Source organism: Camarhynchus parvulus, chromosome 19, assembly GCF_901933205.1.
Source record: "Camarhynchus parvulus chromosome 19, STF_HiC, whole genome shotgun sequence".
Classification (NCBI taxonomy): domain Eukaryota; kingdom Metazoa; phylum Chordata; class Aves; order Passeriformes; family Thraupidae; genus Camarhynchus; species Camarhynchus parvulus.
The window spans coordinates 10,098,683-10,120,411 of record NC_044589.1 but is presented as its reverse complement, the minus strand read 5'-3'; the positions used below and the strand labels follow the sequence as shown (position 1 = coordinate 10,120,411).

The 21,729-nt window shown below is 57.0% G+C and overlaps 1 protein-coding gene across 1 annotated transcript; it reads right to left on the bottom strand.

Annotated features, from left to right (window-relative positions):
• Positions 1–15,702: 15,702 nt before the first annotated feature.
• MRPS23 (mitochondrial ribosomal protein S23) lies at positions 15,703–18,406 on the bottom strand. Its single transcript, XM_030962706.1, has 5 exons — positions 18,081–18,406; positions 17,832–17,996; positions 16,772–16,849; positions 16,539–16,662; positions 15,703–16,060 (listed from the first exon to the last, which is right to left on the bottom strand). The coding sequence occupies exons 1-5, from the start codon at positions 18,131–18,133 to the stop codon at positions 15,944–15,946; spliced, it is 537 nt and encodes a 178-aa protein (XP_030818566.1). The 5' UTR covers positions 18,134–18,406; the 3' UTR covers positions 15,703–15,943.
• Between the last annotated feature and the right edge of the window lie 3,323 nt (positions 18,407–21,729).

Below are 21,729 nucleotides of genomic sequence, written 5' to 3'. Positions count from 1 at the left end.
GCATTTCTCCTGGACAAGCAGCAGTGCTGGCCCCCACGGTGGGCAAAGGCTGTGCCGTGAGCCCTGGGATGGAGCAGCAGCAGCTCAGCTCCATCCCATCGTGGTCAAACCACCAGAACAGCTCTCCTGGGTCCCTGGGGTCACCCAGGAGCCTTCCCAGCAAACACCACAGAGCAGCGACTCCAGCTGGGCGTGCGGAGCAGCCCGGCCTGGCCTGGGGGATGAGGTGACAGAATCTGGGCAGGGACGAGAGAGCCAGCCTGGCCCAGAGGGTGGGCATGGCAGTAAGGGCCACAGCCTGGGCGTCTGCCCTGCAAACCCACCCAGTCTCAATGTCAAAGCCTCACAGGATGGTCTGGGTTGGGAGGGACCTCAAAGACCATCCCATTGCCCCTGCCAGGGCAGGGACACTTCAGGCTGCTCAGAGCTCCATCCAGCCTGGTCTGGAACATTTCCAGCCCCAATTTTAATGTCCCCCAATAGTTCTGCATCACTGCCTGTGCTGCAGGGTGCTGGCCCCAGCCTGGAGCACACACACACGGAGCAGGGACAGCCAGGGTGCCCTGGGCAAGCTTCCCTGGCCAAAACCCTTCAGCTCCTGGGCCACAGTGAAGCCCCAGAGAGCTGCACCCAGCCCAGCAGCCCAGCCCAGCCAGCAGCAGGGTGATTAATATTGTACATCAACAAACAAAACAATTGCAAAGTCAACAGTTTAGGGGAGGAGGGGCTGCCACAGCCCCGCGGTCCCGAGGATTATTTTAAATGTGCAAAATGCCATCTCTAAATAATCAAACTGCACTGCTGCGACTCGGAAATTGCCACCCACGGCTAAAGCTCCAATTTTAAACGCATCCTCAAGTCAATCTTGGTAAATTCCACATTAAATATTGATCAGCCCCAGAGAGGGCTGGGGCTGCGTGTGCAGCATGGATGTGCCAAATTCAAACAGCAGCGGCTGGGAAGGACAGACTGCCCAGATCCCTGCCCAGATCCCTGCCCAGGTCATCCTGCGCCAGGAGCCAGTGACATCTCCAGGGGCAGGGGCACCACGATGGCCCCATCCCACCAGGAGCCACATCCCAGGGAACCTGCTGGATGAGCAGCACATGGACACACAGAGGAGACAAGGAAGGATCCCCACTGATGGACACTGCCCAAAGCACCATGAGGAATATTTAAAGCTCCATGAGGAATATTTAAACATGGACACAGGAAGGAAGGAGACAAGCACCGGCGCTTCCCTCCCAAAGAGCCCAGCTCCAGCCATATTCCATGGGAGTGCATGTCCAAAAAATTCAAGTTACAGCATCAGGGCAGCTCTGGTTCCCAAAATCACACCATCACTGGAGGGCTCCAAGTGGGGAGGTCTGAACCACCAACATTCTCACTGATCCCATCAGGAGGGGGTTTAAGGAAAACATGATTGTTGGGAAACGATCCCAAATCCCCAAACATCGTACATGTGCATATATGTGTGTGTGTATATATATATTATATATATATATATATGCCTGGAGTATCATGAAATCGTACTTGAAAGCCAGATTCCAACTCCATTTCCCAGCCACTCGTATAAAATTTTCATTACAGATTGCTGCCCTGCAGAGGAACCAGAGGGCAACTTTATTAGAGGCTGCCTGGCAGCAGGAGAATGAGCCAGTCAACAGCTCCAGATATTCCTCTGCGAGACATGGCAGAGTGCTGGAAATGGAACAGATTATATAAAAAAAAGTAATTCAGAGCAATTTCTAGTAAAGAGTCAAAGAACCATATAATTCAACATTTATATAGACAAGGCTTCAAGGGAACTCTTAAAAAAAAAAAGAGGACGAGGTAAAGGGTAAAAAACTCTGGTTTGATTTTTCCTCTTTTTTCAATTTCTTTTTTAACCTGCCCTGTTGGTTTGTGCCACCCTTGGCTTGGCAGCCCCTGCAGGCCAGTTCCAGCTCCCAGTGCCTGTCTGGCTGCTGCTGCCTCCAGGGCAGCTCCTGCTTTTGCTACCAAACCTGCCAGCCAAGCAGGGCTGTCCTGCTGCACCTGCCTGGCATGGATGGGGATGCTCATCCCCAAAAGTGCCCACGTGCAATTTTCCTCTTCCCCCTCTCCCCTGGCTCGGTGGTGGTGCTCTGAGAGGAGCAGACAATCCCTTTTGCTGTGATTAATTGGGGTGGGAGCTGCTGGTACCTGCAGCCTTGCCTTGGTGCTGCAGCTGCAGGAGCCCCGTGACTTCCCCGCCTCGTTTGTCATCTCCTGACACTGATGAAGAGCTGCTCCAGGAGGGAGCATATCCATATCAAAGCTGCTTGGATCATCCTTTTGCAAACTATCTGCTGCATTTCCTGGCCTAGTTTCCTTTCTGATCTCCAGCTCCTGTTCCTGCCCTCCCTGAGCCCCAGCACCCGGGGCTGAAGGCTCCTGGGGAGAAACTCTGCTCCCACATGGTCCAGCCTGAGCCAAAAACAAGGCAGGAGCAGAGCCCTGCGGAAAACCATCTCCTGCTTCCCCAGGGAGCAGATTCCTCCTGGAGAACCCAGAAGGGAACAACAAGGAATTGCTGCATTGTTTTTAATCCAGAGATGCTTTTCTGTCTATGATGGCACTTCAAGAGGGGCCCAATGAACAGCACCTGCCTGAGACCCCAGTGGCATCTCCCACCCCTCCTGAGAGCCCCTCCTGCTCTCCCAGCAGCATCAAACCAAAACTAACAAACCAAACTTTCTGACAGACCAAAAACTCCCTCCTGGGACCCAGCTCAGCCTGCCATTCCTGGGAACTGTGTTTCTGACAAACCAAAAACTCTGCCATTCCTGGGAATTGTGTTTCTGACAAAAACTCTGCAATTCCTGGGACCCAGCAGGAGGGTCTGTGCTCCCTCCCTTCACCAACCTGTGTCAGCAGTTTGTTCTGCAGCCCTGTAGGTTCTCCAGTTTAAAAATAAAATAAGAAAGAGGAATTTTCAAAGCTTTAATGGCTCTGAAAACAACACGGAGAGCTCTCTTTACTGCAGGAGAGGTTAATGATCTCCCTGTGCCACAGAACCGGACTGGACATCATAATAAATAACCATAATAAGATATAAATATCACCCAGAGCTGCTCGGAGCAGGGAGCAGGAGTTGGGAGGATTTCCATGATTTCCAGGTGTGGCAGGCCCAGAATGGGGAGGCTGGGAGGGACAGTGGAGCTCACCTCGCCCCACCTGCCCTGCAGGGACAGGGACACCCTCCAGCCCCGTCCCTGCGCGGGGTGACAAGGCCAGAACATCAGCCTGCTCACCCCACGGCTGCCCTGCCCCATCCCTGGAGATGGCAGCTGCTCACAGAGCCCGGGTGGCACCGCATGGACACAGCCAGGGGGGCACAGACGGCCAGGACTGCCCCAGAAACCCAGCACAGAGGGGACAATGCCCCAGAGAGCCAGCACAGGGGGGACAATGCCCCAGAGAGCCAGCACAGAGGGGACAATGCCCCAGAAACCCAGCACAGAGGGGACAATGCCCCAGAGACCCAGCACAGAGGGGACAATGCCCCAGAGACCCAGCACAGAGGGGACAATGCCCCAGAGACCCAGCACAGGGGGGACAATGCCCCAGAGACCCAGCACAGAGGGGACAATGCCCCAGAGACCCAGCACAGGGGGGACAATGCCTCAGAGACCCAGCACAGAGGGGACAATGCCCCAGAGAGCCAGCACAGGGGGGACAATGCCCCAGAGACCCAGCACAGGGGGGACAATGCCCCAGAGAGCCCAGCACAGAGGGGACAATGCCCCAGAGACCCAGCACAGAGGGGACAATGCCCCAGAGAGCCAGCACAGGGGGGACAATGCCCCAGAGAGCCAGCACAGGGGGGACAATGCCCCAGAAACCCAGCACAGAGGGGACAATGCCCCAGAGACCCAGCACAGAGGGGACAATGCCCCAGAGACCCAGCACAGGGGGGACAATGCCCCAGAGACCCCGCACAGAGGGGACAATGCCCCAGAGACCCAGCACAGGGGGGACAGCCCAGCGGATGCAGGAGCCGATCCGTCCATCAGCACTCGGGAGCAGGGAGGGGAGGGCTCGGGCTGGTCCCCCCGGGCATCCATCACCTCCCAGAGGCTCCGAGCCCGGACAGAACCATTCATCAGCAGCACATCAGCCCTGCAGCCCGGCCCGGCCCCTTTGTGTGGGTCCCTTCCCATCAGAGCCAGATAAGATTATCAGCCAGGAGCAAGACACCCATTGAGCTGCACCTGACTGCAAGAATGGGATTTTATTTTATTTTTTTTATTTATCCCCCTGTCTCAAAGATGAGCTGTTTCTTGTCTTGTCAGACCACATCCTTTTCTTGAAAGAACCAGCTTTAAGAATCCAATTTGTCAAGCTGGACAATCATTTGAGAATCCATAAAAAGCCTCGGTGACTTTATAAAAAAAAAAAAAAAATCAGAAGGTTTTAAATGGTAACTGAAAGGGATTTGAAAATAGGTTGAGTGGCCTACATCAATTAATCTTCAGAGAGCTGTGGCTTTGTGAAGCTGGAGTGGCAGAGAAGTGTCAAAAACCAGTTACTGGGCTGGAGGAGATGGAAGCCATCGATATTTCCCCTCTCTTTTTCCTCTTTCCCTGCCTGTCCAGAGCACAGCGAGGGAACCCCCTGGCCCAGGGCACTGCCAGCGGGCAGGGCTGGGGGCCGAGGCAGGAGGGGGCAGCTGCTCGGGGCCTCTCTCTGGGGCTGTTTGTGCAGCCCCGGGGCAGCCAGCAAGGGCCGGAGCTGCGCTGGCACCCGGCTCTGAGCGTCACTGTCACTGCTGCCAACAGGGACAGGGACAGCCCGGCAGGGACATCGGGCTCTGCTGGCACTCAGGGGCCACAAAGACAGAAATGAAATTATCTCACTTCAGCCTCAGGGCCACCACGGCAGGGGTGTCCCTGGATGGGCTCTGAGGTCCTTCCAACCCAAACCATTCCACGATTGTCTGATAACAACAATGAGAATATATTCCATTTCAGGCAGCGTCCTTGGGCCACATTTCCAACTCCTCGTGTTCTGCCCTGCAGGCTCCCTCCTGCTCCCTTCTGAGCAAGGTGTCCCTGCCCACCCCCGGTGCTGGAGGGGATTTCTGCCCCCTCCCCATCCCAGGGCCCTCGGGGCTGGCAGGGGAACGCAGGAGCTGCAAAAGGAGGGATTTACATGGCCAAGGAGAGCCAGACCCTGGAACTGCCCCCCTGCCCAGCCAGGGTGCGACAGACAGAGCCCCAGGGACACCTGGATGGAAACAACAGGATGCACAATTTGCCATAAAAATGAAGAGCTTGGGAGGAATCAGGAGGCTGGGAAGGGAAGGGCCAGGCTGCTCTGGGATGTGAGGGGCTCCAGATGGCTCTGCGCTTTAGTGCAATAAAAAATTTAATCTGACAGGCAAGTGTGGGGCTGGAGAATAATAATAAGACAAATAATTTCCTTAAAAAAACCCGAAAGGAACCTAACAGCTCAAAGATATCTTCATTTGCTGCAAAGAGCAGAGCCCATCAGTTATTTACTGCAGTTGGGAGCACATTCAGGAGCTCCCAAACGCTATTTTGTTGCAGAAGCACAACTAAGGACACTTTCCTCGCTTCCCAGCCGGGGGAAATAGATCTGCCTTGGAACTTGGCCAAAGGGCTGCAAGTCCGGGCTCTGAAGCGAAGGTGATAACTTTACCAATTAAATATGGATGTGATATTTCCCCCCTCTCCTCCCCTGGAATACTTCTGCACTGCCATTAGGTGATGATATAAAGACACAGGCCTCCTGGTGCAGCTTAATTGCTCCTATATAGAAAAATGATGAGCTCCATTGCTCTGCACAAGGGCTGCTGCGGCCACTTGCTGCCTTATTAATAGGTGATAGCGCCGTGGGTTTAATTCTCGTGCCCTAGGAAAGGCAGGGAGACAGCAAAGCCCTGCTCAGCAAACACCTCAGCACTGCTCACTGCTCCACCGAACAGCCAGGGGCTGAGGAGACACTTCTATATAATTACACACTTAAAGTGTTCTGCTGAGTTGATGCTCGGTGCAGGGCAGACAGGATGCACTCCCAATTAAGCGATCTTTTATTCCCATATCCTGGTATTTGTCTTTTTTATTGATACACAGCACGGGCAATCCTGTGTTTTGCAATCTGCTGCTCAATGATTTTCAGTGCAGGGTGAAGCCTGGGCGAGCTGAGGGCCAGAACAAAGCTGTGGTTTTAGTGAGCATGGGCCTGCGAAGGGGCTGGGAGCAGAAGGGGCTCTGGGATATCCCTGGGCATGGGGAGGGGGCAGAAATCCCCTCCAGCACCAGGGGTGGGCAGGGACACCTTGCTCAGAGGAGAGCGGGAGGGCAGAACACGAGGAGGTGGAAAGGATGCTGCCTGAAATGGAATATATTCTCATTGTTGTTATCAGAGAATCATGGAATGGCTTGGGTTGGAAGGACCTCAAAGCCCATCCAGGGACACCTTGCACTGTCCCAGGTGCTCCCAGCCCTGCCCAGCCTGGCCCTGGGCACTGCCAGGGATGCAGGGGCAGCCCCAGCTGCTCTGGGCACCTGTGCCAGGGCCTGCCCACCCTCCCAGGGAGAATCCCTTCCCAATACCCGCTTATTCCATTATTATTCAGCCTTTGGTAAAGCAGCATTACTGCAGGTTCTCAGACTTCACCTCCTCAGCAGCCACTAAGTCTCTCCTAAAAACCCACATTTGCCTCTGCTTTCCAACAGTGCCTCTGGGAAGAAGCTTTTTTAAGGGACAGGAGATTGGGGAGCGCGGCCAGCAGGCGGGCAGGGGCTGCGGGGGGTTTGCATTTCCCCTGCTGAGGTCCCAGGGCTGAGTTTCATCCCCAGAAGCTGCGGCGGGCACGGGGGGAGCGGAGCCGCGGGGGAGGCCGCGGCTAAATTGATGGCAACGGGAAAAGCTGCAGCTACAAATGGCCTGAGAAAAGGCGTGATGAGATGTGACTGCCCCGGGTGCCGGCACCGCGGAGAGCGAAATGGGAAAAGACCACCTGGACGAGGAGAAAACGCTGCTGATTGCTCGGGGAAAAGCGGAGTTAAAGATCATTGGAACGGACAAGGCAATCTGGCGGCGGCGGCACCGGGATTGATTCCAGGGCGAGGAGGGGCTGCCGAGGGGGCACGGGGGACACGGGGGGCACAGGGGGCACACGGGGCTCCGGCCACCCCAGCCCAGCCCCGGGGGGATCGGCGGTCTCCCTGCCCAGCCCCGGAGGGAAGCAGGAGGGACCCAGACCGAGCGGGGGAAGCGCAATTCAGGGGTCACACAAGTTTTGGGGTGGGCCAGGCCCCCGCATCTCCCCCAGGCCGAGGACCTTGGCCCCGAGTGATGCTCTGTGCCCCGGGCTGTGGGTTCGCACAGCCGAGGGTTTTCTAAAGGGTGTGCGAAGGTTACCGCGCAATTAACGGGCCCAATTAACGGGCCCGAGCAGCACCAGCTCTGGCTGCCTCATTTCCAGACCCGAAAGCCACGGGGCAGCTCCCCCCACACATCCGCACCGACCCCGGAGCACATTCCAGCGCGGGGGCCGCGGCAGAGACGAAGATAACAATGACCATGGGTCCGTTTCCTCTGCCTCGGGCGTTTTTAAGCCATCTCATCTCAGAGATGAGCCCATTGCTGCCCATTTTGCACGACAACCTGTTGGGCCCTCTCGGCCACGGGCAGATGGTGGGGCTGCCCTCACACATCACCTCAGCAGCACCAGGCGGGCCGGGACCCTGCACTGCTCTGTCCAAGGTCACAGAACCACAGAATGCCTCGGGCTGAAAGGGACATCAGAGATCACCGGCTTGCAGCCCCTGGAACGGCCGGGATTCCTCCCTGGAAGGGAGGAACGAAGGTCACAGACTGACCCAGCTTCCTCTTGCCCTCCTAGCCCGACAGCCCTGAGCCCTGTGGCCCAGAGGGGAGGCAGAGCCCCTGGAGATTTGGTTTGGGTGCTGACCAAACCCGCAGCAGCGCTGGAGCCCAGCTGCAGGATACCACTGTGTGCAGAGATGGGGCCCTGCACAACAGGCACAGACACATTTCTCCCAACGTCCCTTCTCATGCCATTAATTACGTCTCGGGTTACTAAACACAAGCAAATTAGGATGATTTCCTTCCCAGCACCACGAGCCTGAGTTTGCTATTCCCTTCCTCTCAGCTCTTCCATTAGCCTGTATAGATGATTTCCCTGTCAGGCTGGCCGTGCCTGCTCACAGCTCCCCAGCATTCCAATCCACCCAATCTACGCTTATTGCAACTCCAAGTGCTCCACTAATTCCTCTCCTCTTTGCAATTTCACATTCCCAAATTCTGGGAGCAACGGCAGCAGCGCTCCTGCCGCTGCTTCCAAATTAAATGAGCCAGGAGGAAAAACACTGCGAGACGTTTTCAGCCGAGCCTTTGTGCTTTGAAGGACGTTTTAAAGGCAGGGAACACAACCTGGCTCCTGCGGGTGTTCAGGAGGATTTCATCACCAGAAATTGCAAACGGGGCTCGGAGCAGAGCAAAGAGAGGGGTTAAGAAGATGTGACTTGCTTTTCCAGCCCTCCCTGTGTCCCACAGAGCAGGGCTGGTCATCTTGGCTGTGTTTTTGGGGGCTGGAGAAAATACAGAGCAAAAGGTGGAGCTCAAATAACCTTTTTAACCCAAGGAATTGCAAAATCAAGAACATTTTTAAAAAGCTGCCGTTTTGGAGAGCCCCTCAATAAAGGCACATGGAAAGTACCTGGAGAAGAGGCTGTGGCACCACAGAAACTCCCTCCGGGCCCCTCCATGTGCCCACCCTGCCCCACAGTGCCAGGAAGGAAAACAAACAGCAGCAGAAAGCAGAAAACTTTCAGTCTCTCTGCTGTTAATTATGATCTTACTTTGCACAGAGAACCTGTCATTCAGGCGCCGGTAATGGATAGTTTCTATTTCAATTCTCCCTCCACCCTATTATCTTTTATAAAATCCAGCCAGGCCGGTGATGGATTGATAAGGGCCGGTCCCGGCGGCTCCCGCGCACACCCAACTTCTGTATCTTTTTAAATATTTCACTTGCTTGAGATCTTTATTTCACATTTCGATTTCCTGTAGCACAGCGAATTTATCTTAGTCACCCAGTCAAGTTCTCTCCGAGTCTCTTATCTTCTCCCCTCCGTACAGCCCTGGGATAAATCCAGCCCTGGCACCCGCGGCCCAAAGGGGACCTCGGGAGCCCCAGCGGGAAATTGAGCGCTCAAACCCCGCGCTGGTCCCTGCCAAGGCAGCTCCAGCTCGGCTGGAAAAGCGTCGGGAGCTTCGGGGCAGCGGGGCAGCCGCTCCCGGCAGGGAAAAGCCCAGGGGACAGCCCGGGATGGTGCCGGGGCAGCGGCCGTGCCAGGCAGAGCCCGCAGGCACCGCTCAGCCTCACAGGGATGTGCTTCCCCCCTCTGAAGCACAGATTTTTAAATATCCCATCAGCGAGGAGCGGAGAGCACCGCACGGGATGCTGCCAAGGGAACCCGCCCCGGCAGCGCGGTCCGGCCGGGGAGGACACGGGAGCGCTCAAACCGGGAGAACAGCGGAAAAACCAGCGAACGGGTAAAGGCGAGTCACCTTCCCGCTGCTCCGGCGGTGGCAGCGCCGAGCGCGATCAGGCAGCACCCCCTGGTGCCACCGCGGCACCGGCACCGGGACCGGCGGGGACGGAGAACGGGAAACCTGGAGAGCCGGGAGAACTGCCCGGGATGGATGGAGAGCCAGGAAAACTCGGCCCAGAAAAAGATGGAGAGCCGGGAAAGCTCTGCCCGAGATGGATGGAGAGCCGGGGAATCTCTGCCCGGGAAGGCTGGGCTCCCCCCCGGCCCTCCCCGCAGGGACACCCCCCGGTGGATGCCCCGCAGAGCCAGCCCGGCCCCGCTCCGAGCACAAAGCCGCTGCTCCGGCACCGTGCCCGTCCCTCCTGCGGCAGCCAGGAGCTGCAGGACCAAGGGAATCCAGGGGATTGACCAAGGGAATCCAGCGGATTTCCCTCCTGGGGAGCAGCTCTGGTTCATGGCAGGACATGGAACTCGGGTCCATTCCCCTCCCCAGCTCTTGGGGTGATTTCCAGCCCAGCAGCAGGGCACCCAGTAAAGCCATCTGCAGAAAGGTGATTTATGTCCAGGGGAAGCCATGGAAATTCCCAAACGCTCTTAAATATCCATTTTCTGGCTCTAAACCATCAGTAAGTTGCCAGCTGGGGAACGCATTTGTCTGCTCCCCTCTGTGTATTTTCTGCTTTTCATTATAATTTGCTAAATAATACATTGCAATGAGTTATTTATCACACTCAGCCCTTCCACGACGCCTCCTCCATGGCGGGGAATTTCACCCATAAATCAGACACACAAATACCTGCTGGCACTGCCGCGGGTTTAACCCTGCCCCACAGCCCCCAGCTCTGCTGAGAGCCAGCCCAGGGAAAAGGGACAAGCTCCAGCCCTGGGCAGCGACCAGAGAGGCACAGCAGGGACACCTGGGCACTGTGAGCACGGAGCTCGGCCAGCTCCAGGCTGTCACTGCTGGGAGATGAGACAAGGACAGCGCTCATCCTCAGCAGGAGCACCGGGAGGGAAAATGTGTGATCCCTCCTTTCCAAGTCACTGTACCCCTCCCTTTGAAACAAATTGGTTTGCAAATGTGGATTAATTTAACTTCGCACCATCTTAAATCAACACTATCCAGGCCCACAGATTGGGAAAATCAAGGCATGGAAGGGAGAATTTTAAGAAAGCAGAACTAGGAACAAAACCCTCTCTCTGTGCTTTAACTACAAAATCATCTTTCCTCATTAGCAGCTAATCAGAACTACCAGAGGGGAAGAGATTACAGACAGGGCGGAGAGGGGAGTAACTCACAGAAATACAGACATCAGAACAGATTTTCATTTATTTACCCATTTATCACAGTGAGTCACAGGCTTTGAGTTCATGAGTCTGCATTAGCCTTGCAGGATTTTGGGATGCAATCTCCAGAATCTCAGAAGTGAACAGGTCACAGCCACGTGCCATCTCAGGAAGGAGAAAATCAGCACTTCGGGGTTGCTCTCGGGAAGTCTGAGATTGCTTTTCCTGCTGGATTATAAGGAGGCGCTAATCTTCCCTGCCGGCTCCCAATGTCCCCGGGAGCCCAGATGCCTTATCTGAGAGTGGCTCCGGGGAGGGCAGCCGGGCTGGCAGGCTCTGGGATGGATCCCAGCGGCCCTGGAGCCAGGGCAGGGCAGCCAGGGGAGCCCAGGTGCCCAGGCTGGGGATGGACAGCTCCAGCCCCAAACCTGGGCGGTTGTTCCTGAGCTGAGCAGCTCCAGAACCAGCCAGGCTCCGAGGGCCTGCAGCCCTCCTGCTCCCCCACACACCTCTGTGTGTTTAGACACCGAAATAAACCACCAGCAGCTCAGGGGCTTTTCTCCCCCTCCCTGTTTTCACCCAAAATTATTTGCAGGAAGCCAAGAGTTGTATTTACTCCAGGCAGGGGATGTCTGGTTTAGAGCTCTCCTTTCTCTGCTTAGCTCATCCCAGCTCTGCAGAAGCGAGGGGAGGCTCCCACACCTGAGCACCACCCCCAGACACTGCCCTGGGCTGTCCCCGAGGTCTCTGTGGGCCACAGCAGCCCCGGGATGTCCCAGCAGGGCTCCCCCTGCGCAGAGCATCCCCTCCAGCATTCCCAGCCCACGCTGGGAAACCAGGAACATGTTTTTAAATAAGAGGAGGAAATGGTGTCTTTGTGTCAGGCAAGTGGAAGAAATCCAGGACCAAGAGACTGCAGAGCCTTTCCACTTCAGACAGCAGGTGCTCTCCAAGATGTGGTTATGGCAACAAAATAAATGATGGATAATTGCTTTTGTGACAACTTGCCAATTAAATTAGACTCAGCAGAATAACATAATGACAATTTGTTATGCTCTGGTGGGCACTAACACACCAATCATAATTAAATGCTATGACTGAAATAGAATGCTGCTGTACACAGGAATATATAACCCCAATTCCCTCCCAGTGAAACATTATAGGTTCAGACTTGATTTCAATTTCTGGAGGATAATAGCATTAGCGCACATCAGAATGAGCTTGCAATATGCACAGAGGCAGCAGCAGCAGCACGGGGGACACGCAGAGCCAAGGGCAGCTGAGGCACCGGGCTGCTGTGGGACCCCCGAGCACAGGGACAGCCCAAAATCACTGCTGGGGACGGGGACATTGCAAACCAGGGCTGCTGTGGGACCCCCGAGCACAGGGACAGCCCAAAATCACTGCTGGGGATGGGGACATTGCCACCAAGGCCACAGCTCACTGGGACGGGGTCACAGGGGTTTCTTGGGGCAGCACTTTCCTTTCAGGCAGCAAAGCAGCCCCTGGCAGCCAGGCTGGGCTGTGGCACACACGCAGCCTGGCCCTCCTGGAACGGTTGTTAAAACATCCATTGAACTCACTGCTGTGCCCAGAGGGAGCTCCCCCCAGAGCCGGGGTCCCTGGGACTCAGCCCCACCAGTGACCCGGCCAAAGGGGCCTGGCTGCACCCCTGGGTCAGAACTGACCATCGAGGGGTCAGGCCCTGCCAAGACTCAACATCTGCTGGTGAAAGAGCAGCAGCAGCAGCTCTGTCAGGCACTGCTGAGCTCCGCCTGCTGCTCTGACCCTCCTGCCCTGCCCAGGGGCTTTGTCCTGCCCCTGACACAGCCCAGAGCTCTCGGGCCAGGAACTTCTGTACCATGGACATTGCTGCTCCGTGCAGAAGCAAAACACTACAAGAAACACCAAACCCAATTCGTTAAAAAGCCCCAGTTTAGAGCCAGAACCAGGCAGGTGGCAGAGCTGACACTGCCCAGGTCCTGCAAAGCCGGAGCCACTTCTGTGCCACCCCCTGTCCAGTGTGGAAACACAGCACAGCAGAGCCAGCACCCTGCTCTGATCCCACAGCCATCTTCCTAACAGATACAGATTTCTGGAATATTCCAAAGCTCAAAACAGGGCAGGTTTGAAGAGCAAATGTGTGTGTTCAGCAGGGTTGGGCAGAGGCAAGTCCCAGAGGATTCCACGGAGTAGCAATGCCAACAATTTTACGTCTTATTTGGAGCCATGTTCCTTAAACACTAAACCCTTGATTATCTGCCTCGCTGAAGCTTGGCATTGGCAAGGTCAGATCACCTGTTTTTCCAGCAAAGCTGATGAATTATTTTGGCTGCTCCAGACAGTAGACCTGATCCTATTAAATCCTTTGTTCCCCTGCCCTCAACACATACCAGCGGATAATCCACGGCCCAGGAACACGTGAAGGGGCTGAGCAGGGCTCTGGGAGCAGCTGCCTGAGGGTTAAAAGAGAGCCCAAGCTCAGAGCCCGGCTCTGCAGCCCTGATCTGTGGGACTGGAGCTGTTTGCTCCAGCAGGACACGTCTGCCCTGCCTGGGGAAACATCGGTGTCAGGAATGCTGCAGCATCCCTGGGGCATCCCCGCAGTCACCCCGGCATTCTGCCAGGGGGCAGGCAGCTCTGCACCCCGAAACTCAGCCCACGTTTTTGGGACCTGGCCCCGGAGAACCTTCAGCCTGGCTGTGCGAGGTGTCCCTGCCCGCTGCCTTTGGGGCCGCGGGAGCCCGGGCTCGGTGTAAGCGATGCTCCGGCATTCACTGCCACTGCAAACAGCCGGGCACGCAGCGAGAGCTGCCCCGGCCCGCGGGTCAGGAACGGCACAGGAGAGGTCACCGGGCCGGGCTGGGCACGGCCGGGCACGAACGAGCGCTCCGGTGGCCGCGGGGACATCACCGGCCCGCAGGAGCTGTCCGGGCTCGGGGCACAGCCCTGGGGCTGCCGGGGCAGCGATCCCGCACCCCCTGCCAGCAATCCCGCACTCTCCATCACCGCGATTCCCCCGGTGCATCCCCCGCTGCCTTTTCGGGTATTTCCCGGGGAAAGCCGCGGCTCCCGCACGGATTTCCTGGCCCGCGGGGCCCGGGAGCCGCTCGGTGCCGGGACGCGGAGCGCGGCTCCCACCTAGCGGGGAGCGCCGGGGCACCGGGGCTGCGGGCACCCTCCGACCGCTCCTGCCGCCGGGAAAACGCCCCGACAGCGACAAATCGCCCCCCGGCTGCTGCCCACAGCTTCTAAATTAAATTGGCGCAGCTACAGCCGGTCCCGAGCATCAGCATCGCCCTCCAGCCCGGCAAACGCGCCCATTCAGACTCGCTGGTTTAACCGCTTCTATCCGAATTGCACCAAATGCCCCGGCCCCGCGGGATCCCCGGCACCCACCAGACACAGCAAATCCACGGCGCTGAACGTTCCAACCATTTCTTCATCACCCACAGCCTGCCCTGCCCCTGCCCAGGCTCTGCCCTGGCAGCTTCCAGCAGAGAATTCCCACATCCACACCACGGCACGAGTCCTGCTCTCCCCCGCACTGAAACACAGAGTCCCGCACAGATTTCCAGGTTCTCCCGCACGTTTGGCCACGTACCTGTCTCGGAAGCCCGGGCAGAACTCGGCAGCGCAGCACAGCACGAACCGCTGGGGCAGGAACGGGACGGGGCACGGAGCTCACCCGCACCCTGCTGCCCCTCACAGCCACGGCCCCTGCCCTGCCCTGCCGGGGTTTGGCTCCCCGGGCACGAGGCAATCACACGCAAACGCCCTCACCTGTGGCCATCAGCGTGGCCATGGTAATTAACCACCTGCAGCTGGTCCCCATCACCATCCCAGGTGGTCGCGGGCAGGGAAAGCTCCTCACTTCGCTCCCCCAGCTGCCCCCGAGGGCAAACCCAAGGGGATTGACTTTTTGCAACAGAAATAAAACCAATTCCAACTTTCTCCTCAGGTGCTCTGCACAGCAGCTCGGTCAGGGCACACCCTGGGAGGGCTCTGAACTCGATGTTATTGCTGGATGTGGAAACGGATCAGTGCTAAAACACGGAGATCCTTGCTCTTTGTAACAAACCCTGAGAGGGTTTAAAGCTTGACCTTCCAAGGATAACTCTGAGCAATTCTGCTGCACTCACATTGCTGCCAGGAGTGAAGCAAGGCACAGGAACCAAACCAGGGGCATTTCACACTTTGCTTTTCACTGCCACCGAGCTCTCCTGCCTCCCACCCAGCAGCAGCAGCACCGAACTGGGCAGGGAGGGAAGGGCTGGACATCAGTCACACCTGGGAGTGAGGTGGTGCCAGTCTGGGATGGTAAAGAATCACAAACAAAAGAAAAATCACCAAAATCTCAAAGAAAAAGACACCAAACAAACTTTGTTTTTAATACAGCCCGAGCCAAATGTTTAATGAGAGATGAGCCAGCCACTGGGTGTGCAGCCCGGGCAGAACTCCCTGCCAGTCCCAGCAGGGCTGGTTGTTATTTTTGTCCCTGCCAGGTCTCCAGTGACTGTTCCCAAGCAGCATCACCTTTCCCTGAGCAAACAGCTGGAACATCCCATTTTCACTCTTCCAAGGTGGCCAATTCCATCAGGAGCCACTACAAACTGCAAAGCTCCTGGTTCTCTGGCAGTGCCACCCCTCATCCCGCTCTGAACTCAAGGAAATGATGGGATGGGAAGAGCACAGTACAGCACTTCTATAAATAGCAGCTTTCCTCAATCAGCTATAAAAAGATGACACTCGAGACAGCTGCTGGAACACATCAAACAGGATCTGCATTCCCCCAGCAGGAAACATCTTCACTGCTGCACACCAGACACCTGAACAGGCAGGATTCCAGTTTTTAAAGAGAATGGTTTAATTTTCCACTTTTACACTCGGTATTTTCCAACTTGAGTTCAGAAAACAGTTGTGCACATTAAACAAAATAAGATTATCTGTGACTTTATCAATGTGGAGCTGGACAGAGGGGAGCATGTGTGCCATGGACCAGCCTGGAGGGCACCAGGACCCTGTTCCTCAGGGAAATGTCCCCAGGGAGGGCTGGAGGTGGCTGCTGGCAGGTGACAGGGCTGTCAGGAGGGACAGGGATTCTCCTTCTGTGTCCCTGCCAGCTCTGGTGGCTGCTCCTGCCCGTCCTTCCTCTTGTCCTGCAGCTGGGGCTGCGAGGCAGCATCCCTGGCTGCAGCACCCTGCAGGGAAGGACAGCAAAGATCCCATGAAACGGGGGGAAGCCCCTCTGAAGGGTGACTGAGGGGAGCAGCAGCCCTCTGTGTGTCCAAAAGGAGCTTAATTCATGCTGAGATTGTTGTGGAGGCACAGCACAGTGTCAGCACATTGCCAGAGAGGCTGCTGAGCTCCAGCTAAAACATGGAAAAGTTCAAGATACAACAGCAAACACACCAAGTTCCAAGTGCTTTATGCAGATGCACCAGGGATTATTTGAATGGTTATTCAGTTTCACCTCCAGGAAAATATCTTTTCTGGCCCCCAAGTGCCTCAGCCTCGGCCAGAGCTGTTCATGGCCAGGAGGAAAGTTTTCTTGGAGACCATGAGGTGTGTGAGTGCTGTGCTGAGGGTTTCCTTCCCACCAACTCAGCACTAGGGGCCTGGCACTGGGGTTTTCTCAACCCCACCAGCCAAGGAACTCTGTGGATGTTTCATACTCACTTTGTCTACTCCTCTTCTCTGTAAAAGGATCCCGCTGGCTAAAAGGGCTTTTCCTGTTTCTTCAAACAACTTCTCCTCTTCAATTTTCCCCTCTTCCTTCAGTTCATTGTATTTCTCAACAAACCTGGGTAGCAAAGTTGCTGTTTTACACTCCCAGGAGATGCTCTGGTTCCCTGACTGAAGGGGAGAAGGAGGCATCCTCAGGAACACCTCTGGGTTCATTACCACCTCACCTCTGGCACGTGGATTTGAAGTTCAACTGTGTCAGGTCGAAAGGTTTGGGGCCATTGCCATAAACTTTGTAAAACCTCCTGCTCAGAAAAGGAAACTGTTCAGATTTTGCAGTTAAACCAGGAGTGAACAGAGCAGAGTCAGAGCACACAGAGGATGCAGTAAGAGCATGCACAGAATTGTTCCTCCTGTTCTCAGGAGCCTGTATGAACACCTGGCAGGGTCCCAGGCTGGACACCGGGGCTTGGAGGGACAGGGGGAGGTGTCCCTGCCATGGCAGGGGTGGCACTGGGTGCCCTTCAGGGACCCTGGGAGCCCAGACCTGCCTGGGACTCCACAGAGCTTCCTTTTAAACTGTGTTAATGAACTCAGGTTAATCACAGCAGCCGTGGCTCAGAGCAGCTCTGAGGAGCCTCCACCTCCCTTAGAAACACAGGGCAGGGCAGAAAAACCACCCCCATTTATCCCCAAAACCACCCCCATTTGTCCCCAAAACCACCCCCATTTATCCCCAAAACCACCCCCATTTATCCCCAAAATCCACCCCCATTTATCCCCAAAATCACCTCCATTTATCCTCAAAACCACCTTGATTTATTTAAAAAACTCCACCCTGATTTATTAAAAAAAACCCCAATTTATCCCAAAAACCCACCCTGATTTATTAAAAAAAACCCCACCCTGATTTATTTAAAAAAACCCCAATTTATAAAAAAAACCCCACCCCGATTTATCCCAAAACCCACCCCGATTTATCCCCAAAACCACCCTGACTTATCCCAAAACCCACTGATTTATTTAAAAAAATCCACCCCGATTTATCCCAAAAACCATCCTGACTGATTATAAAAACCACCCCGATTTATTTAAAAAAACCCACCCCGATTTATCCCAAAACCCACCCCGATTTATCCCCAAACCACCCCCATTTATTTTTTTAAAACCCCACCCTGATTTAACCCAACCCCCCCCATTTATTATAAAAACAAACAACCCCGATTTACCCAAGGCCCCCGATTTACCCGGCCCCGGTTCCCCGCACCCCCGGTTCCCCGCACGCACGCCCGCACGGTGTCCTCCCGGTAGAGCACGGCTCCGATGGGGTCCCGGCTCCCGTAGCGCGGCCGCGGCACGCGGTACACGGGCTCCCGCAGCGGCGGGAACGCGGCGTACACGTCCAGCCACAGCGGCTTCCGCAGCAGCCCGATGCGCACCAGGTTCCGCGCCCTGCGGGCGACAGGCGGCTCAGGGGGGGCTCAGCGGGCCGCGCTCACGGAGAGCCGGCAGCCGGCCCGGCGGAACCCCCCGCACCGGCTGAACACGCTCCCGATCTTCTGCGTGCGGCTCCCGGCCGTGGCGGCCATGGCGGCCCCGGGCCCGGCCGCTGCTGCCGCGCCGCCGGAAGCGGAACCGGAAATGGAGCGGGGACTGAACCGGAACGGCAGCGGCCGCCAGGGCACGCGGCCGAGTGCCGAGCGGCGGCGGGGGAAGGTGCCCAGGCAGCGCCAGCCGATGGCCGAGCCGGGTCGCCCCCATGCGTTTGGCGCTGTCGCGACAGACGCGACCGGCCCCGGTGTGCCGCGGCAGCCCCGGCCCCAGCCCGGGCAGCGCCAGCAGTCCCGCGGCTCGGGGCAGCCTCGGCTCCTGTTGTTTGCTGCTGCGGTGTGGCAGAATGGCTGGGCAGTAAAGCGCGCCTGGCGTAAAACGCGCGGTAAAGCGCGACTGTCGTAACGTGTACCGCAAAGCGCGACTGGCGTAAAAGGGGCCAGAAAGCATGGCTGGCGTAAAAGGGGCCGTAAAGCGCGACTGTCATGGAAAGTGCCGTAAAGCACCATTGTCGTGAAAGGTGCCGTAAAGCAACACCGCCGTAAAAGATGCCGTAAGGCAACACTGTCGTAAAGCCTGTCGTAAAGCGCGACTGTCGTGAAGCCTACCGTAAAATGCGACTGTCGCAAAGGGTGCCATAAAACACGACTGTCGCAAAAGGTGTCGTGAAGCGCGACTGTCGCAAAAAGGTGCCGTAAAGCCCGACAGTCACAAAAAAAGGTGCCGTAAAGCCCGACTGTCGCAAATGGTGCCGTAAAGCGCGACTATCGTAAAAGGTACCGTAAAGTGCGGCTGTCGCAAAACTGACGTAAATTGCGTCTGTCGCAAAAGGTGACGTAAAGCGCGACTGTCGTAAAAGCTGCCGTAGAGCGCGACTGTTGTAAACCTGCCGTAAAGCGCGACTGTCGTAAAAGGCGTCGTGAGGCGCGACTGTGACAAAACTGCCGTAATGGGCGACTGTCGTAAATTGCCTGCAGTGCGCCCGGGCAGGCGGCAGGGGGCGCTGTACTTGCAGTGCGCCGGCCCAGGCGGCAGGGGGCGCTGTACTTGCAGTGCGCCGGCCCAGGCGGCAGGGGGCGCTGTACTTGCAGTGCGCCGGCCCAGGCGGCAGGGGGCGCTGTATTTGCAGTGCGGCCGGGCAGACGGCAGGGGGCGCTGTATAAATAACGTATAAAATACAACGTGGGTATTGAAAGGACAGACGCGACTGACCCGGCGTGGCCCGGCAGCCTCGGCCGCAGCCCGGGCAGCGCCAGCAGGCAGAGCGGCCCCAGAGCATCCCCGGCTGTGTCCCAGGCTGTGTCCCAGCTCCGTGTGCAGCCCCAGCCGCTCCAGCAGCTCCATCCTCCCTGCAGGCAGCTCTTCCCGGGCACCGGGTGCAGCTGGGGAACCGAGGGCAAGGAAGGAAAGCACATCCCGTCCCATCCCCGCTCCCAGGCTGCCGAAGGAAGAGGGCAGCACACTTCCACGGCACACCGAGGGCCGGCAGCAACTCCGGCCGGGATCAGAGCCCGGGGAGAGCGGCAATTCCAGAGGGAGCAGAGCCCCGGTCCCTGCAGGGAGAGCGGCAATTCCCGAGGGAGCAGAGCCCCGGTCCCTGCAGGGAGAGCGGCAATTCCCGAGGGAGCAGAGCCCCGGTCCCTGCAGGGAGAGCGGCAATTCCCGAGGGAGCTGCCCGGGCAGGCCCTGCGCTCCCCAGGGCACCCGGGCTGCCTCCAGCCTTTCGCTGCTTTTGACATTTAAGGCAAGAATGCCCTGACTTTATCCAGGCTTTTCTTTCACAGGGAAGGTTCCCGAGCTGGAAAGCTCCGATCCTGCCGGGAAATGAAAGGTGGCACAGCACAGGGGGGTTCTGTGCTGTCCCTGCAAGGCAGGGGGATGCTCCGTGTGCTTCCCCAGGGATGGCTCCTGGGTTATTGAGGAAACCACTGGACACACATTCAGCCCCATCAGGAACAGCAAACCAGGGCAGATTTTGGGTGTTTGCATCTCCTGGAGCTGGGCTAGAGCTGCCCCTTCCCTCCCCAGCCCCCTTTGTTTCTTCTTCCTCCCTGTAAAGAGTAGAAAAATAAACAGTGTTTAAAAAATATGTACAGTGTGAAGAGTACAACAGGACTTTATTATAGGAATTACTATTAAACATCTTTAAGAAAAAAATCACTTATGTAAATAAAATTCTAAAATAGCCACACTCACAAATGTCACAGATCAGTTTGTTTTGTTCTTTCGAAACCCTTCTGTAGAGAAATGATACAAACATCACTGAGAATTGTACATTTTTATGTAAGAAACGCATTTTGGCTCCCAAGCTGGGTTTGTGGCCTTTCCACTGCGTAGACCTGATTTTTGCTTTTTACAGGACACAAAAACCCCTCTCCACCTGCATTAAAACGATGCTTTGTGCCTCCAGGATATTTTGACACGGCCGCAGAGTGACATCCCCCAGCGCCCTGTGCCAGGCCTGGGCAGTGCCACCCACCTGTCCTGTCCCTCCCCAGCCTGGCCTGGGGTGTGTAAGGGCAGCTTGTTGGGGGTGGTGGTGGCAGAGCCGTGCCCAGAGCCCTGTGCCAGGCCTGGGTGGCCATGGAGCTTTGGTGCAGGACGCCAGCAGGGTCAGAGCCAGCAGGGCTGGGCACTGAGCCACCTGTGCTGTCCCCTCCCCTGCTCCCAGCCACCCTTCCTCGCTGTGCCTCTCTCAGGGGGAGCAGAGGGGACGAGCTCAGGCAGAAAGCAGAGGCAGCTGCCGGCCTGGGGATGCTCTGCCAGCACAGCTGGGCTGGCTGGCAGAGGTGACCCCGGTGTCCCTTATGGAGCAGCCTGGCAGGAGGGACAGTGTCCCCCTCTTTGTCCCGGCCGCCAGCGGTGCACGGGGCTGTGCCAGCCTGCCAGGGAAGCTGATCCCATCCCTGCAGGGAGGGCAGGACCCAGCCCAGCCCAGCCCAGCCTGGGGCCGGCCCCTCCCGGACAGGGAGAGCAGAATTCCAGAGTTCCCTTCCCGCCGTGGTGCTTCCTGCGCTCATGGAAACCGCGCTGGCACCGCCGCCCGCCCGCCGTGGAATGGTGACAGCCTGATCCGCTTCCAAGTTTGATTTTCTTCCAAATATGCAGAGCTGCTTTGGACTGGGAGGGAGTAACGGCAGCCTCAGGGCCCCCAGGGCCAGCGAGGGCAGGGAAGGAGCCCCTCCTTCTCCTCAGCTCTCTCAGAATGGAAATCCCACCCAGGGACTAAAGGATTTTCCATTCCCTGATTCCCCCTTAGCCCCTTGCACCCCTCCAGACCCACATCCTACCCTGGGCAGGGCAGGGCACAGCAGGGCAGGCTGGGGCATCCTGTGCCCTTGCAGCACCCTGACAGTTGTGCACCCCACCAGGAGCAGGGCTGCTGCCCACGGCGTGGGACAGCCAGCGTGGCTTGGGGCGGCCTAACGTGCCACGGTGCCGCCACAACCCAGGATTGCTCTTCCATCCTTCAAAAGCAAAGGGGAGGACACCAGAACTGGTATGGGCTGGGTGGGGTGGGAATTCTGCCGCTTTGATTTGAGGAACCCAAAGCTTGCTGGCATCCCAGGGTGCTCCCAGCCCATGGCACCTGCCCTGGCCCTCGGCACCCCAGAACTTGTCTGAGCGCCGGTGC